This window comes from Chiloscyllium punctatum, chromosome 15 (genome assembly GCF_047496795.1).
Source record: "Chiloscyllium punctatum isolate Juve2018m chromosome 15, sChiPun1.3, whole genome shotgun sequence".
In the NCBI taxonomy this organism is placed as follows: domain Eukaryota; kingdom Metazoa; phylum Chordata; class Chondrichthyes; order Orectolobiformes; family Hemiscylliidae; genus Chiloscyllium; species Chiloscyllium punctatum.
Window position 1 is genome coordinate 14227306 of NC_092753.1, and position 17971 is coordinate 14245276.

The 17971-nt window shown below is 44.6% G+C and overlaps 1 protein-coding gene across 3 annotated transcripts in view; it reads left to right on the forward strand.

Moving 5' to 3' along the window:
- Positions 1 to 3423: 3423 nt before the first annotated feature.
- Positions 3424 to 17971, forward strand: part of wbp4 (WW domain binding protein 4) — a 57246-nt gene continuing 42698 nt past the window's right edge. For 2 of the 3 annotated variants that reach the window (XM_072584686.1, XM_072584687.1), the window contains exons 1-2: positions 3424 to 3559; positions 17456 to 17528. In XM_072584686.1, the coding sequence (XP_072440787.1) occupies positions 3558 to 3559; positions 17456 to 17528 (75 nt within the window). In that variant the 5' untranslated portion in view covers positions 3424 to 3557. Of the gene's footprint in view, positions 3560 to 4595; positions 4710 to 17455; positions 17529 to 17971 lie in introns of all 3 variants that reach the window. The other variant, XM_072584688.1, reaches the window with a different exon arrangement.

A 17971-nucleotide genomic window follows, 5' to 3' on the forward strand; every position in this document is an offset into this window, starting at 1 on the left:
ACTCAGACTTCCTCCTCTCCTTAAAAGTTCTGACACATGAGCCTCTCCCCACCCATACAGACCAAAACTGACACCATCATGTCTCCTACAGTGGGACAGCACCCCCCCCCCTCTCCCCCTCCACAAACCCCCACAGGACTCAATACCCTTCCCCAATGGTCCTGATATCTCCTGCCCACCCAGACTTCCTCCTTCATTTACCTGTCCCTTCTCACCCGTGCCCTGATGCTTTACTCATATGGCATCTCACTTTCTTGGCGCTCTGCCTATCTCCCTCCTACCAATTTGGTTCTTCACTTAGCTTCCATCCTTGTACTGTAGTCCTACCCAGGCACTGCCCTATCCAGCCATCACCCTTAATGCATACTTACCTTTAAATTTTCATTTAGCCTATTTTTCTAATCCTACCTTTTCACAGGAATTGTCAAAGTGGGTGCAGCTGGACAGGTATATCACATTATGCAGTCTATGTACCTCCTATAAAGATGGCTGCCGCTTACCTGGGCCTCACCACCGACACCAATACAAATGTTGCACCATCAGTTTCCCATTCAGGCCTGACAAAGTGCTCCAGCCTGAAACGTTGATTTTCCTGCTCCTCAGATGCTGCATAACCTGCTGTGCTTCTCCAACAACACACTCAACACAACATTATACAACCTTAACATGGCAACTATTGTAAGACGTGTCAGAGTTTCGACACAGATACCACCATTACACATGGAGACACCACCAACCATGTATGCAGCTCATGTGACTCAGCCTACATTTTATACCACATGCGCTACAGGCAAGGTTGCCCTGAGGCATGGTATATTGGCAAGACCAAGCAGATGCCGCAATAATGGATGAATGGACACCGCACAACAATCACCACACAGAGGTGTTCCCTCCCAGTCGGGGAACACTTCAGTGGTCAGGGATATTCGGCCTCGGATCTTTGGGTGACCATCCTCCAAGACAGGCAACAACGCAAAGTGGCCAAGCAAAGGCTGATAGCAAAGTTCTGTACCCATGAGGATGGCCTCAACTGGGACCTTGGATTCAGGTCACACTACAGGTGACCCAACTACACTATTCACATATTCTCACACACACACATTCTTACATACTCACACACACGCTCTCTCTCTCTCATACATGCACAGATATATCCCCCACACTCACACCTTCTCACAGGCTTATACCCCATCACACTCACATACACACTTTACCAAGCTTGCACACACACACTCTCACACACACACACACAAACACACTCTCCCCTGTATGCGCATTTACCTATAGGTCTATGGGGTTAATTTGTATTTGCAGAAATATATTTACAGATACATAACATTTTGCTCAAAAAACACATATTTTGTAAATTCCACTTTGGAAATAGAATTCCTACAGTGTGGAAACAGGCCATTTGGCCCAAGTCCACACTGACTGCCCCCCCCCCCCCACCAGAAGAGTATCCCACCCAGACCTCTGCACCTATTACTCTACATTTCCCCATGACTAATGCATCTAACCTACACATCCCTGAACACTATGGGCAATTTAGCATGCCAATCCACCCTAACCTGTACATCTTTGGATTATGGGAAGAAACTAGAGCACACAGAGGAAAACCACACAGACACAGATTAGATTACATTACAGTGTGGAAACAGGCCCTTCGACCCAACAAGTCCACACCGCCCCGCTGAAGCACAACCCACCCATATCCCTACATCTACCCCTTACCTAACACTACGGGCAATTTAGCATGGCCAATTCACCTAACCTGCACATTTTTGGACTGTGGGAGGAAACCGGAGCACCCGGAGGAAACCCACGCAGACACGGGGAGAACGTGCAAACTCCACACGGACAGTCACCCAAAGCTGGGATTGAACCTTGGTCCTTGGTGCTGTGAGGCAGCAGTCCTAACTGCTGAGCCACCTTGCTGCCCATAAATAGAACCAGTCTGAGGCAAGACTGGGATAGAGACAGACTCTGACCTCACACCTTTAAGGCATTGTCTGAGTTGAGATGTCTTTTTTTTAATATATAAAACCTTAACTTATCTTGAGAATGTGACTTAAAGGAAGTTCGTGGATTTACATATTAATGAACTGAAACCTGTAACCCATTCCATAAGATGAAAGACTTAACAACAATCGAGGTTTGTTAAATATATAATTTTACTTGCATGACACTAATCTTTTGTTATAAATTCTGTGTCTTATGGTCCTGCTCCACAATTACCCGAGTGTGAGAAACAAAGCTCACTCACTTCAATAATTTCAGTCCGAGACAAGATCTGAATCAGTAGTGTCATTTATTTTACCCTTGCAAGAGGGTGCGATCCACTGTCTACAAGGCAGGGACACACACACTGAATTCAACGAATACACGATATTTATGTAATTTGGTTCCTTTTTTTATCCCATTGCTCCTCCCCATTTACATCTTCCACTTCTCTTAAGACCGGCTCCCATTACCCCTGTTTATCTCTTGCCTTATCCGGCCTTGTCTGTGACACAATGCTTATTTCTGGCCTCACAAGGCCGTTCAACCACATCCCGCTGTGGCCCATTGTTCGGTATTATCCTTTCTTCACCATTACCTACTCCCTCCATCTGTGCTTTCCCCAACCATACTGATCCTTATGACCCTTTTAATTGGGGTTTGTTCCTGTGTTTCTGTAAAAGTGGGAAACAGATGCTTATAATTAATGCTTGTACAAGCATATCTGGCTGAACCAAGTCCTCACAGCACCTTATCTATTTGTCTGTAACATCTACCGTTGTTTTGCAGTCACATACAATTTTAGCTAATACAAAAACAATTATGTATTTCCTCGCATAGTTTGCATTCTAGTTGACTCAGCTCTTAGGTGAAGCAATTACACACTGGTGTGAGTTCATTTACCTTGCGTAAGTAATTATAATTGCAGAAGTAACACTATGTATATCCCCACATAAGGAAGCTAGTGCGTGGTACCGTGTGACTTTTAACTTTGTCCACCCCAGTCCAACACCAGCTCCTCCACATCGTGGCTGCGAGAGACGGAGGGAGGGAGGGCGCGAACTCACTGAATCGTCCGCAAACAGTGACAGGGAGAGCGGGCCCAGGGGATGGCGCCGAGGTCAGTGCCGTTAAGGGGGCGGGGTCGGGGGTCGGGGGCGGGGCGGATGACGTCACCCGAGGGCGTGAACAATATGGTCAGGGGTGGGGTCAATGACGAAGCCATCTGAGCGGGGGGGGTTAGTGCTGGTGAGGGGCGTGAACAATACGGTCAGGGGCGGGGTCAAGTGCTGGTTGGAGGTGTGTGGTCAATGACGAAGCCATCTGAGCGGGGGGGTTAGTGCTGGTGAGGGGCGTGAACAATACGGTCAGGGGCGGGGTCAAGTAGTGGTGGGGGGTGTGGTCAATGACGATGCCATCTGAGCGGGGGGGCTCGTGCTGGTGAGGCCAGGTCTTGGAGTCGGTCCCTTTGAGGCTGCGAGTTGGGGGGAAAAAAAAGGCCGGCGGTCGATCCGGTGACGTTTTGGTGATCGGAAGGAGAAACCTAAAGACCGGCGGTGATGTGAGTACTCGGAGCAAATGTTTGTCCCTGAGGGAATGTGTCTGCGCTTAGGGCGAGTAGGCCTCAGCGTCGTTAGCAGCCCGGGCTACGCATGTAGCCTTGGCCTGAGCCTAAACGTGGAGCCCTGAGTTTCAGTCTCAGTCCCGAACGGCCCTCGTCAAGGTTTGAGCCGGAGCAGCGCTGGAAAATTCTAGAAGGTGTTGGAGATGCATTACTCCGCCCAACCCGCAAAACCCATCCAACTGGATCACAATCCACCCAATCCCGACCTCGCTGTCACCCACACCCTCGCCATCACCTCTGCCCAGTTCCCATTCGCACCCCTCTACACCTCCCCAAGCCCTAAGTCCCTTCCATTCCTATATGCAACCCCCCCACCTCTCACCCCTGACCCCATCCACCCTCACCTCGCACCCCTGACCCTGTGCATTCCACCTCTCACCCCTGACCCCATCCACCCTCACCTCGCACCCCTGACCCCATCCCCTCGCACCCCTGACCCTGTGCATTCCATCTCTCACCCCTGACCCCATCCACCCCCACCTCGCACCCCTGACCCTGTCCACCCCTGACCCTGTCTACCCATCTCTCACCCCTGACCCCATCCCTGTCCACCCCTGATCCCATCCCCTCGCACCCCTGACCCTGTCCACTCCCCATCTCTCACCCTCCCTGACCCTGTCCACCCTCCTGCCTCACACCCCGACCCTGTCCACCCCCACCCCCTCACACCCCTGACCCTGTCCACTCTGCTGCCTTGCACCCCGACCCCATCCCCTCCATCCCCATCCCCATCCCCTCCATCCCCTCCACCCCCATCCCCTCCACCCCCATCCCCTCCACCCCTCCACCCCCATCCCCTCCACCCCCATCCCCTCCACCCCTGACACTGTCCACCCCTCTCGCCTCGCACCCCTGATCCTGTCCACCCCTACCTTGCACTCCTTACTATTTGGAGGGTCAGACTGGACTTGTTAGGCTGAAGGGCCTGTCCCCATACTGTGGGGAATCTAATCTAATCTTCTGTGACTTGCAGTTTTGGACTCCCCTACCCTGGGGAAATGACCTTGGCTATTCATCGATTCATGCCCCTCATGATTTTATAAACCTCTTTATGGTCAGCCCTCAGCTTCGGATGCGCCCACTACAGGTAGTACGTTCTTTTTTCACAATGATGTATTTAGGTCACCGGCCAAGTAACTTTATATGACCACTCTTTCACAGGACTAACCAAAATCTCTCAACCACTACTTAAAAATGTGTCTGTGATCACTATATTCGATTTCTTTGACACTTGCCTCATGTCTTATCTGTCCTCGAGAAGAATTAGTCACCATCTTTGAGACTGAGCAAAACAATGATTTGCATAAATTCAACAATACAGTAGTATTTTGCATCAGAACAGATGTAAATGAAAATCCCCTGAGAAAGGGGTGAAAAAGGACAGGAAATTTTGTCAAGAAAATTGGCAAGAGTTGGAGAAATTCTGAGGCACATAGCAGATATCTTATCAAACTGTTCAGAAATGTTATTACAGATGTCTGGAGTAGGTGGGTCTTGACTATGAGCCTGTTGTCCAGAGATAGGGACACTATCAGTGTACCACATGAGCCCTTCTAAGAGTACAGTCAACTGCATTCACAATCACACGTGACTGAGGTGAGATGTTGCCTTCTAAGATACTAAACCCTCTGAATGAGAAACTCTGACCATAACTGGCAGTGGTAGGATTCGACCCAATGCATCCACAAACTGGAACTTAAATTTGGCACCTTGGCCAAGCCATCTTAAAACATTTCTAATCAACCGATCCATACATTTGATTGCTCATATCTGGGGCAGCTGGGACTTAGGCAATAGACAATAGATGCAGGAGTAGGCCATTCTGCCCTTCGAGCCTGCACCGCCATTCAATATGATCATGGCTGATCATTCCTAATCAGACTTGAACGCTTGCCTTCTGGGTCAGAGTCAAGGATACCAGCATTGTTCCACAAGAGCTCAGCTGAAACAGACTTGAGGGATTCCTGACCTTGAGGTGAAGCGCAGTATGGACTCGTCAGTTTGTAGAATCCAAACAGTGTGGAAAAGGCCATTTGGCCCAACAGGTTGACATCAATCTTTCAAAGAGCACCCCCCCCCCACCGAGACCAATTCCCCTACCCTATCCCTGTAACCCTGCATTTCCCTGCTAACACACCTAACCTACACATCCCTGAACCTGGGTAATTTAGCATTGCTAATGCACTGAACTTGCACATCTTTGGACTATGGGAGGAAACCGGAGCACTGGTGGAAACCCACACAGACATGGGGAGAACGTGCAAACACCACGCAGTCGGCCAAGGATAGAATCAAACCTAGGTCCCTGGCTCTGAGAGGCAGCATTGCTAACCACTGAGCCACCATGCCATGTTTTGTCTGCCTTTTTTTCCCCTCTTTTCCTGCTTTAGAAGGACTGTAATGTTGAACTTTTTAACTTTATTTCTTTGTTTTTCTAATTTAAATCTTAGATTTTGTACCTAGGCACTTTTGTATCTAAGATGGCACCAGCATTTACAACTTTGTACACTTTTCACTGTGGTGTTTGTACCTTCTCTCCATGTCTTCCTGGGTTTCTACCAGTGTTCCGGTTTCCTCCCACAGCTCAAAGATGTGCAAGCCAAATGGATTTGCAATGTTAAATTCATGTGTCCCTGTACTTGAGTACATGTGACAATAAAACTTCATTCTAGTTCTCATATAGTATGAGGTAGACCCGTATTTCTTTCAGTTGTTGTAGAGTCATAGTGATGCACAGCACGGAAAAAGGTCCTTCAGCCCATTGAGTTTGTGCTTGTCAAAAATAACCACCTAACTATTCTAATCCTATTTTCCAGCATTGGCCCATAGTCTTGTATGCCTTGACAATGCAGGTACACATCTAAGTACTTTTTAAATGTTATGAGGATTACTACCTTCCATCACCCTTGCACATAGTGAGTTCCAGATTTCCACATCTGGGTGAAAAAGTCTTTCCTCACATTTCCTCTAATCTTCTGCCCCTGATCTTAAATCTATGTCCCCTGGTCCCTCCATCAAAGGGATAACCTCTCTGTGTCCCTCCTAATTTAATGGATCTCAGTCACGTCCTCCATCTCTTTTGCTCCAAGGAAATCAACCCCAGTCTGTCCAATCTCTCTTCATAACTAAAATTTCCCAACCCAGGCAACATCCTGGTCAATCCCCTGTGCACTATGTCCAATGCTATTATATCCCCCTTATCATGTGGATTCCACATGGACAAAATACTCTAGCTATGGCCTAACCACAGCATTTTATACAATTCCAGTATAACCTCCCTACTCTGAACTCTTGGCTAATGAAGTGAAGTATACAACTTGCCGCCTTAGTCACTTTATCTACCTATCCTGATACCTTAAGGGACTGATGTACATGCAGACCAAGATTCCTCTGATCCTTGGTGCTTCCTGAAATCTGACTGCTCATCATGTATTCCCTTATCTTGTTTGTCCTGTCCAGGTGCATCACCTCATGTTTATCTGGATTGAATTCAATTTGCAACTGGTCAGCCCATCTGACCAGCCTGTCTATATCGTCCTGCTATCAAAGGCTATCCTCCTTACTATTTACCACCACATGAACGTTTGTATCATCTGCGAACTTACTTAGCCATTCTCCTACATTCAAGTCGAAATAATTTTTATGGCACAGTGGCTAGCACTGCTGCCTCTCAGCGCCAGAGACCTGGGTTCGATTCCAGCCTTGGGCGACTGTGTGGAGTTTGCACATTCTCCCTGTGTCTACATGGGTTTCCTCCCACAGTCCAAAGATGTGCAGGTTGGGTAAATTGGCTGTGATAAATTGCCTATAGTGTTAGGCGAAGGGGTAAACGTAGGGGAATGGGTCTGGGTGGGTTGCTCTTCGGAGGGTCGGTGTGGACTTGTTGGGCCGAAGGGCCTGTTTCCACACTGTAAGTAATCTAATTTAATTGTTTTTAAAAAAAGGGCAGCATGGTGGCACAGTGGTTAGCACTGCTGCCTCACGGCTCCAGAGACCTGGGTCCAATTCCTGTCTCAGGCGACTGTCTGTGTGGTGTTTGCACATTCTCCCCGTGTCTGCGTGGGTTTGCTCCCACAGTCCAAAAATGTACAGGTTAAGTGAATTGGCCATGCTAAATTGCCTGTAGTGTTAGGTGTAGGGGAATGGGTCTCGGTGGGTTTCTCTTCAGAGGGTCGGCGTGGACTTGTTGGGCCGAAAGCCTGTTTCCACACTGTAAGTAATCTAAACCACAAAAAGTAAAGCCCCAACACTGATCCCTGTGGACTCCACTAGACACAGAAGTTGCCATTATTTTGTTAGAACAGAGGGCTGCTCTTGCTTCTGAGAGAGATGACTGTTGGTGATTTAACCGGAGATTCACCATGCCCCAGGCGAGGGGAGAGGTTGAGAACAAGAGTCCATAAGACCATAAGACATAGGAGTGGAAGTAAGGCCATTCGGCCCATCGAGTCCACTCCGCCATTCAATCATGGCTGATGCGCATTTCAGCTCCACTTACCAGCATTCTCCCCGTAGCCCTTAATTCCTCTAGACAACAAGAACCTATCAATCTCGGCCTTGAAGACATTTAGCGTCCCGGCTTCCACTGCACTCCGTGGCAATGAATTCCACAGGCCCACCACTCTCTGGCTGAAGAAATGTCTCCGCATTTCTGTTCTGAAATGACCCCCTCTAATTCTAAGGCTGTGTCCACGGGTCCTAGTCTCCTCGCCTAACAGAAACAATTTCCTAGCATCCACCTTTTCAAAGCCATGTATTATTTTGTAAGTCTCTATTAGATCTCCCCTTAATCTTCTAAACTCCAACGAATACAATCCCAGTATCCTCAGCCGTTCCTCATATGCTAGACCTGTCATTCCAGGGATCATCCGTGTGAATCTCCGCTGGACACGTTCCAGTGCCAGTACGTCCTTCCTGAGGTGTGGGGACCAAAACTGGACACAGTACTCCAAATGGGGCCTAACCAGAGCTTTATAAAGTCTTAGTAGTACATCTCTGCTTTTATATTCCAACCCTCTTGAGATAAGAGACAACATTGCATTCGCTTTCTTAATCACAGACTCAACCTGCATGTTTACCTTTAGAGAATCCTCAACTAGCACTCCTAGATCCCTTTGTGCTTTGGCTTTATTAATTTTCTCACCATTTAGAAAGTAGTCCATGCTTTTATTCTTTTTGCCAAAGTGCAAGACCTCGCACTTGCTCACGTTAAATTCCATCAGCCATTTCCTGGACCACTCTCCCAACCTGTCTAGATCCTTCTGTAGCCTCCCCACTTCCTCAGTACTACCTGCCTGTCCACCTAACTTCGTATCATCGGCAAACTTCGCTAGAATGCCCCCGGTTCCCTCATCCAAATCATTAATATATAATGCGAACAGCTGTGGCCCCAGCACCGAACCCTGCGGGACACCGCTCGTCACCGGCTGCCATTCTGAAAAAGAACCTTTTATCCCAACTCTCTGCCTTCTGTTAGACAGCCAATCCTCAATCCATCCCAGCAGCTCACCTCGAACACCATGGGCCCTCACCTTGCTCAGCAGCCTCCTGTGTGGCACCTTATCAAAGGCCTTTTGAAAGTCTAGATAGACCACATCCACTGGGTTTCCCTGGTCTAACCTACTTGTTACCTCTTCAAAAAATTCCAACAGGTTTGTCAGGCATGACCTCCCTTTACTAAATCCATGTTGACTTGTTCTAATCAGACTCTGCTCTTCCAAGAATTTAGAAACCTCATCCTTAATGATGGATTCTAGAATTTTACCAACAACCGAGGTTAAGCTGATTGGCCTATAATTTTCCATCTTTTGCCTTGATCCTTTCTTGAACAAGGGGGTTACTACAGCCATCTTCCAATCATCCGGGACCTTTCCTGACTCCAGTGACTCTTGAAAGATCTCAACCAATGCCTCTGCTACTTCCTCAGCAACCTCTCTCAGAACTCTAGGGTGTATCCCATCGGGGCCAGGAGATTTATCAATTTTAAGACTTTTTAACTTTTCTAGCACTATCTCTTTCGTAATGGCAACCATACTCAACTCAGCCCCGTGACACCCTTTAATTTTTGGGATATTACTCATGTCTTCCACTGTGAAAACTGACGCAAAGTACTTGTTAAGTTCTCCTGCTATTTCCTTATCTCCCATCACTAGGCTCCCTGCATCAGTTTGAAGTGGCCCAATGTCTACTTTTGCCTGTCGTTTGTTTCTTATGTACTTCATAGTAACCTCAGCCTGTGTGGGAATTGAACCCATATTGTTGGCAAACACAGATTTCCAGTTGGGAAATTTGCCCCTCAATCATCACCCTCTACTTGCTACTCAGCCAATTGTGATCTAATTTGCCAACTTTTCTTGAGTCACATGGGCTGTTACCTTTGTTGTCAATGTCCCACACAGAATCTTATAAAAATCTGTTCAAGTCCAAGTAGACTACATCAAAAGTATTGCCCTCAGATACACACATGATCATCTCTTTGAAAAATTCAATCAAGTTGGTCAGACGTGACTATCCCTTAACAAAACCTTGCTGTTCTTGATTAATCTCTGCCAATGTAAATGGATATCCTTTGGAATTGCTTTCAGATGTTTCCTCACCACTCAGGTGAGACTGACTGGCCTGTTTCCTGGTTTACCACCTTGAATAATGGCACCACATTGTCCTCCAGTCTTCCAGCACCTGTCCTGTTGTCAGAGACAGCTAAAATCTTTTGCAAATGTCCCTGCTGTTTCCTCCCCTGCCTCATCCAGCAACCTGAGATGCATGTCACCCTGGGGATTTATCTACCATTCAGCCTCCCAACCCACTCAACCTCCCTCAACTCTAATTTCTTTAATTGTATCACAGACCTATTCCCCAATTTCTATACCCATATTGTCCCTCTCACTAGTGAATACCAATGCCAATTATTCATTTACAACCCTATCAACGTCAGCAGGCTCCACACACTAATTACGATCATGGACTTTAATGGGCCTTACTCTTTCCTTTTTATCCTTTTCATGTTTAATGTTCCTGTAAAACCATTTAGGGTTATCCTTTATTTTACCTCCAGTGTACTTTCATAGCCTTTGTTAACTCATCTAATCTCTTTTAAGTTCCTTCTTGCACATTCTGTGCTTCTGCTGTTTTGAGCCCTCAGTATCTTGCCTCCTTTTTTCTCATAATCCAGTGCTGTATATCCTTTAGTTCCACATTTTCTTTATTGGTACATGTTGGTCCTGTAATCTCCATATTTCTGAGACAGATTTACCTGAAAGTATCTGCTCCCAGTTCACTTTAGCCAATTCACATCTGATCTCATTAAAATCAGTGTTCCACCAGTTCAGAACTTTGATTTCAGGTCCATCCTTGTCCTTTTCCATAACTCCATTAGATTCAAGATTGTTACGATAACTCTCTGCAAAATGAGACCCCACTGATACTTTTACTACCATTTGACTTTTACACTTCCCTGAAATGTGCCTACATATCTGCTCTTCAATTTCTCATCGACTACTTGGGGGCCTGTATCCTGTAATATTGAGGTGCCAATCCTATCCCTATCTCAACTATGTCTCTCTGACAGCAATGACATCACACCCCATGTTTTAGTTTGTGCCCTCAACTTATTTGCCTTGTTTGTCAGACTCCTTGCATTAAAATAAATACCATCCAACCTTGCCAAGTTCCCTTGTGCCTTAACTGGCCTATAATGTTTGTCTTCCTGAATTGCATGTTGTCACTTCTAATTTTGGCTGTTTATCTTCCCCTGCTGAACATTCTGTCTGGATCCCAGTCTCCTGCCAAGTTAGTTTAAACCATCCCCAACAGCACTAGCAAACATTCCTGCAAGGATTCTAGTCCCATTCCAGTTCAGGTGTCATTTGTCCAATGTATGCAGGTCCCACTGTGCCCAAAAATAGTTCTAATGTCCCACAACTGAAGCCCTCCCTCCACTAACTCTCCAAATGCATTTATCTGGACTAACTTCCTGTTTTGATACTCACTTTCATGTTGCACCAGAAGTAATCCAGAAGTTGCTACCTTTTGGGTCATGTTCTTTGACCCACTTCCTAGTTCTCTAAATTCGGCTTTCAGGACCTCATCCCTGTTTCTGTCTATGTCATTGGTACCAATATTTGTCACAATCTCTGTCTGTCTTCCCTCCCCTTTCAGGATGCCCTACAGCTGTTCAGTGATATCGCTGACCCTGCACCAGTGAGACAACATGATCTCTTTTAGGATCATAGAATTTTACAGTACAGAAGGAGGCCATTCAACACATCATGGAGGAGAAAGTGAGGACTACAGATGCTGGAGGTCAGAGCTGAAAAATGTGTTGCTGGAAAAGCACAGCAGGTCAGGCAGCATCTAAGGAGCAGGAGAATCGACGTTTCGGGCATAAGACATTCCTGAAGAAGGGCTTATTCCCGAAACATTGATTCTCCTGCTCCTTGGATGCTGCCTGACCTGCTGCGCTTTTCCAGCAACACATTTTTCAGCATTCAACACATCATGTCGGTAACAGCTCCCAAAAGAGCTACTCAGATTGTCACACTTCCAGCCTTCTAACTCAATCCCTTTCAAATATAAATATCCAGCTGTCTTTTGAATCTTCCTCCACCACTCTCCCAGGCATCGCATTCCAAATCCCAACAACACTGACTAACATCTCACTCTTAGCTTTCTTGCTGATAGTCTTGAAGTTGTGACCCCTAGTTATTGACATATTAACTAGTGGAAATAGAATATCCTTCTCAAGCCAATTCTCTGTAACCTTTCCTTGTATCTAAAATCCTTCATTAATTGTATCCATCTCGTGGATCTCTTTTGAACTCTCTCTAGGGCTTTAATATTCTTTCTTAAATAAGGTGCCCAGAATTGAACGCAATACTCCAAATGTGGTCTGACCAATGATTTGTAGAGGTATAACATCACTTCCTTGCTTTCACATTCTATGCCTCTATCTATAAACCTAAGGATCCTATATGTCATCTTACTAACTGTATCAAATTGCCTGGCCATTTTGAAACACTCGCAGGAGTGCCTTTTTTGAATCTTTACATCGCTTATCGATGTTTTGAACTCTCTAGCATCACCATAGGCCAAGGGCCAGGGTGGTACTGGTGCTCTGAGGCTTGAGCATTAGTGGTCCTCCAGTTCAGAGAATCATATGTGAACCCCAAAGTTCTTCTGTTCCTGTACTCCCCACAAAATTGTACTGATGAGCCTGTATTTTCTGCTGCTTCTACCAGAATGCATTACCTCTCATTTCTCTGCATTGAATTTAATCTGCCAGTGTTTGCCTATTTGGCCAACATGTCAATATCCCTCTGAAGTTGCTCAGTATCATCCTCGCAATTCACTGTTATCCTTAGCTTAGTATGATCTGCAGATTTAGAGATATTGCCCTCAACACTCCTCTCCAAATTGTTTATGTAAATCAGAAAAAATGGGGATCACTACTTTTAACTTGTCTCCAATCTTAGAAATGCCTATCTCTGCCTACCCTCTGTTTCCAATCCTTCGATCAACTTCTAATTCATGCTGCCAAGGACCCATCAATCCTAAACATTTATAATTTGCAAACGAACCTGCCATATGGCACTGTATCAAATACTTTCTGAAAGTCCAATGTCCAAAGCACTATTCTTGTCTACTGCCTGTGTCACCTCATCCAAGAACTGAATCAAATTTGTCAAACATGACTTGCACTTGACAAGGCCATGTTGACTGTCTTGTATTAATTTATTTTTCTTTAAGTGTATATTTACCTTATCCTGTATTATGGCCTCCATCAGTTTTCCCACTAACGATGTCAAGCTGGCAGGTCTGTGACAACTTTCTTAAACAATGGTGTCACTTTTGCAGTTCTCCAGTTCAGCAGGACTACTGTGTTCAGAGAGGCCTGAAAAATTCCTGTCAATAGCTCCATGATTTATTCCATTTAACTCTCTTGGCAATCTGGGAGGTGTCCTACCTAGGCCTGGTGACCTCTCTATCCGAGTGCTTGCTGACACCTCTTCTTTATCCATCACTATGCAGTTCGATCGTTGAACATCCAGATTTTCAAGTAGGTCATTGTTACCATCTTCTGATTTAGGAAAGACAGAAGCAAACTATTCATTTAGTACCTCTGCCATATCCTTTGCTTCAGTGAGCAGCTTTTCCTGTTTGCTCCTTATGGGCTCCCTTCTATTTTTCCCTAATCTTGCACTATCAATACGTTTGAAGAACCTTTTATTATTTGTTTGAGCATAGCTTGCCATCCTTTCCTTGTGCTTCCTCTTAGCTTTCCTTATTTCAACCTTAGCCTCTCTCCTGCATATGCGATACTCTTCCTGATATCTATTGCTGTTGTTATTTGGTATGCATCACTTGCCTCTTTTTTTTCTTCCTTATTTTGTCACCAATATCCTTAGTCATCCAGAGTACTCTAGCATTTGATACTCTGTAATTATTTCTCATGGGTATACACCTAGCTTGCACCCTATTCATCCTCCTTTTGAAAATCTCCCATTTTTCGGCCACTGTTTTATCCACCAAAATGCTTTTCAATGTGTTCAAATCCAACTTTTAGACACTTAAAATCTGCCCTTTTTCTTTTTGGGATTTTAATCATTGACTGAGTTTTATCCTTTTCCAACTTTAGATTGCCTACAATCTAAAGTGTGGAAATGGGTCATTTGGCCCAACAAGTGCACCACCCACCCAGACCCATTTCCCTCTGCATGCACCTAATACTGTGGGCAGTTTAGTATGGCCAATCCACCTGACTTGCACATCTCTTTTTGGATTAACTTAATATTGAACTTTGTTGTGATTATTGTTTCCTAAATGCTCTCCTGTTCTGATGCTCTCACCTTGGCCTGCCTCATTTTCCTGGACCAGATCCAGCACAACCTCTCCCTGATAGGACTGGAAATTACTCTTCCAGGAAGTTCTCCTGCACACTTCGCAGAAATTTCTCCATTTCCGTGCCCACACACTACTTTTTTCCCAGTCTCCCTATGGTAATTGAAATAACCAACTATCACAATCCTACTTGTCCTGCAGATTTCCATACTCTGCGTACAAATGCTCTCTTCTGCCTCCTCCCTGTAGTCTATAATAAATAACCAATGAGGTCACTGCTCCATTCCTGTTTCTTATCTCTAACCATGTAGATTCTAGGGACTGTATCATGTTTAAGGGCGATGATACCTATCTTTGAATGAGATTGTTACCGACCTGTTTCCGCTAAAAGCATTATAATCTGGGATGTTAAGTATCCATTCCTGGATACTGATCTGGCTTGAGTCACATTTTTGTCAATGCAGTTATGTCATATCGCTCAGACAAATTTAAGTTTCCAGTTCCCCAATTTTGTTCACTATACTCTGTGCATTTGCATACATACAATTTAATCCTGCCTTTATATCTTTACTGCTCACTGGAAGGCGATCATTTCTTTGGCTGCAGAAACACTTGTCTGTTCTTCTTACAATTGAGTCCTGCACCACTTTCGCCCTGTCATTCTTTTCCCTCCTCTCTTCTAGAGCAGATCTACTCATGGTGCCATGATGTTGGCTGCCACTATTTTTCCCTGTGCAATCAGTTCCCGCAGAAGTATCCAAAATGGTACATCTGTTAGAAAGAGAGATGGCAATGGGGACTCCTGCACTCCCTGCCATTCTCTACTATGCTTTGTGGTCACCTTGCCTGTTAATTCTGCACCTGTGGCATGTCCTCCTCACTGAACATGCTATCCATGGTTTGCTCAGTATCACAGATGCTCCACAGAAGCTCCAGCTCCAAAATGTAGTTCAACTGTAGCTGCAGCTGAACAGACTTTTGCGCATGTGGTCACCAGGGACAACTGAAACATCCATGATTTTCCACATAACACAGGAGGACCATATTGTGGGTGCAAACTCTGCCATAACTCCTTTTCAAATCCCTTAGAAATACTCTTTTTTAAAAAAAAGCATAATTATTGTTAACTTTCTTTGCACTAACTGTAATTCCCTCACCCTACGTTGTTCACTTGTATTCCTTCAATATATTGGCCTTGACTTTAACCTATTCCTGTTGTTTCTCAGTGAATTCCTTCTTACAAAAAAATACACATTTTTAAACAGTCATGAACCAGTTATGATTTGGAGGTGCTGGTGTTGGACTGGGGTGTGCAAAGTAAAAATTCTCACTTAAAATACTTAGAAACAGTAGCTTTCGGAGTGTTGCTCCTTCATCAGGTGGTTGATGAAGGAGCAGCACTCTGAAAGCTAGCACTTCTAAATAAACCTGTTGGACTGTAACCTGGTGTTGTGATTTTTAACTATGAACCATTCAGTATACCTCGTTTGCCTGTGATGGCTCCATTTGATTGGATGTTGACCGTTTGAGTTCAGGAACAAAAATATTTTACTGCTTTTATACAAGGTGTTGGTGAGGCCACACCGGGAATACTGTGCACAGTTTTGGTCTCCTTATCTGGGGAAGGATGTTCTTGCTATAGTGCAAGTGCAGTGAAGGTTTATAAAGTTGCTTCCTGGGATGGCAAGCCTGATCTATGCGGAAAGATTGAGTCAGTTAGGATTGTATTCACTGGAGTTTAAAAGAGTAAGAGGGGGGAATCACATTGAAACCTATAAAATTTTAACAAGACTAGACAGGTTATAGATGCAGGAAGGATGTTTCTGATGTTGGGAAGTCCAGAACCCATGATCATAATTTAAGGATCGGGGGTAAACCTTTGAGGACTGAGATAAGAAGACATTTCTTCACTAAGAGAGTGGTCAGCCTGTGGAATTCACTGCCACAACGAGCAGTTGTGACTAAAGGGATCGAGGGATATGGGGGAAGGGTGGGATTAGGGAATTGAGCTTGGCGGTGAGCCGTGATCATATTGAATGGTGGAACAGGCTTGAGGGGTTGAATGTTCTACTCCTAATTTCTTTGGGAAAATCAAGCATGCACAGAAACAATCAGCAGAACTCTAAAGCTGCAACTATCAGTTGAAGCTGAAGAATATAGTCTTACAAAGTACAAGTCATGAAAAAGACCTTTACACACTCGGAACAAAAAAAAATCTGATTCCCTGTGCACTGCGCTAAATTTCCAGCAACACAGACTCGGGCAGTATCTGCTTGTCTGTAGCTGACAGGTCTGTGTGAAGTGTACTGATCCTATGTTTTTACTGTCTGTCAGTTCTTGTCAAACCAGCATGTAACATGAATCATCAACAAAGATCACGCAACTAAGAAGCACATATTGAATCATATCATAAAGAATAGGATAGCAAGAGTCACATCAAACTTGAAACTATAACTCTTTTACTCGAAGATAATACTCGATCTGTTGAGCTTCTGCAGCATTTTCAATTTTTATTTCTGATTTCCAGCATTTTTAATATTTTTGGTTTTATAAGCACAATGGCTTTATGAACATATTAATCTTTTGGTTCTTGTTAGATTTGGAACATATAAACCTTGCAAATAAGCTTTTAATAAGTGCAATAAATCATACAGTAAATGTATCAGTATCTCTTGGTTTTGATTCTTTGGCCATATTTTGCTTTAAGGTGTAGATTTGCTCACTAATCCACCACTAAGCATGACACGAGTTTGTATTGTGCGGTATGGGAGCTCATTCAGCAAGTTCTCATCCTGTGATGTAAGGAAGCACTGGGGCTGCTTAATCTATTTATTTGCTGCATGGCGTATTTTATAATTGATGTGCTCCATTTTGAAAAGGAGTGATTATCATTTTTGTTTTTGAACAGGTTTTGTGTCAACTATGTAACGTTAATGCTATGCATGAGGTACTCTTGGGAATCAACATATTAATTTTTTTTATTTACATATTCTGCAGGGCTGATTACTGGAAGTCTCAACCAAAGAAGTTCTGTGATTACTGCAAATGCTGGATAGCAGACAACAAACCTGTATGTTATATTTTCTTTATAAATGATCATGTTGGCACATCTAATCATTGTAAAATTTCAGGAAACGTGTTTATATGTACATGTTAATTAATCAGTGAGCCTCCGGGTGAAGCACTGGTTTCTATTTGTGTGTTTAGGTTTCCTTGCGTTGGTGATGTTCTTTCCTGCTTCTAGAAGCATGGCATTCCAACCGGAACTCTGTCAATAAACACGTTGATTTGGATCCCATTTACCACCCCCTGAGAAAAAGAAGAGGAATGACATCACTACAGGAAATGGCACCACCGTATGAAATGATGTCATTGAAGGAATCACATCACCAACCCAAGAAAACTTAAACACATAAGTAGAAAGCCGCCCATGCCACCAGTGCTTCATCCAGAGGCTCACTAATGATGTTACCTAGTATGGTGATGAAACGTCTGAAAACAAACCTTCCAGCT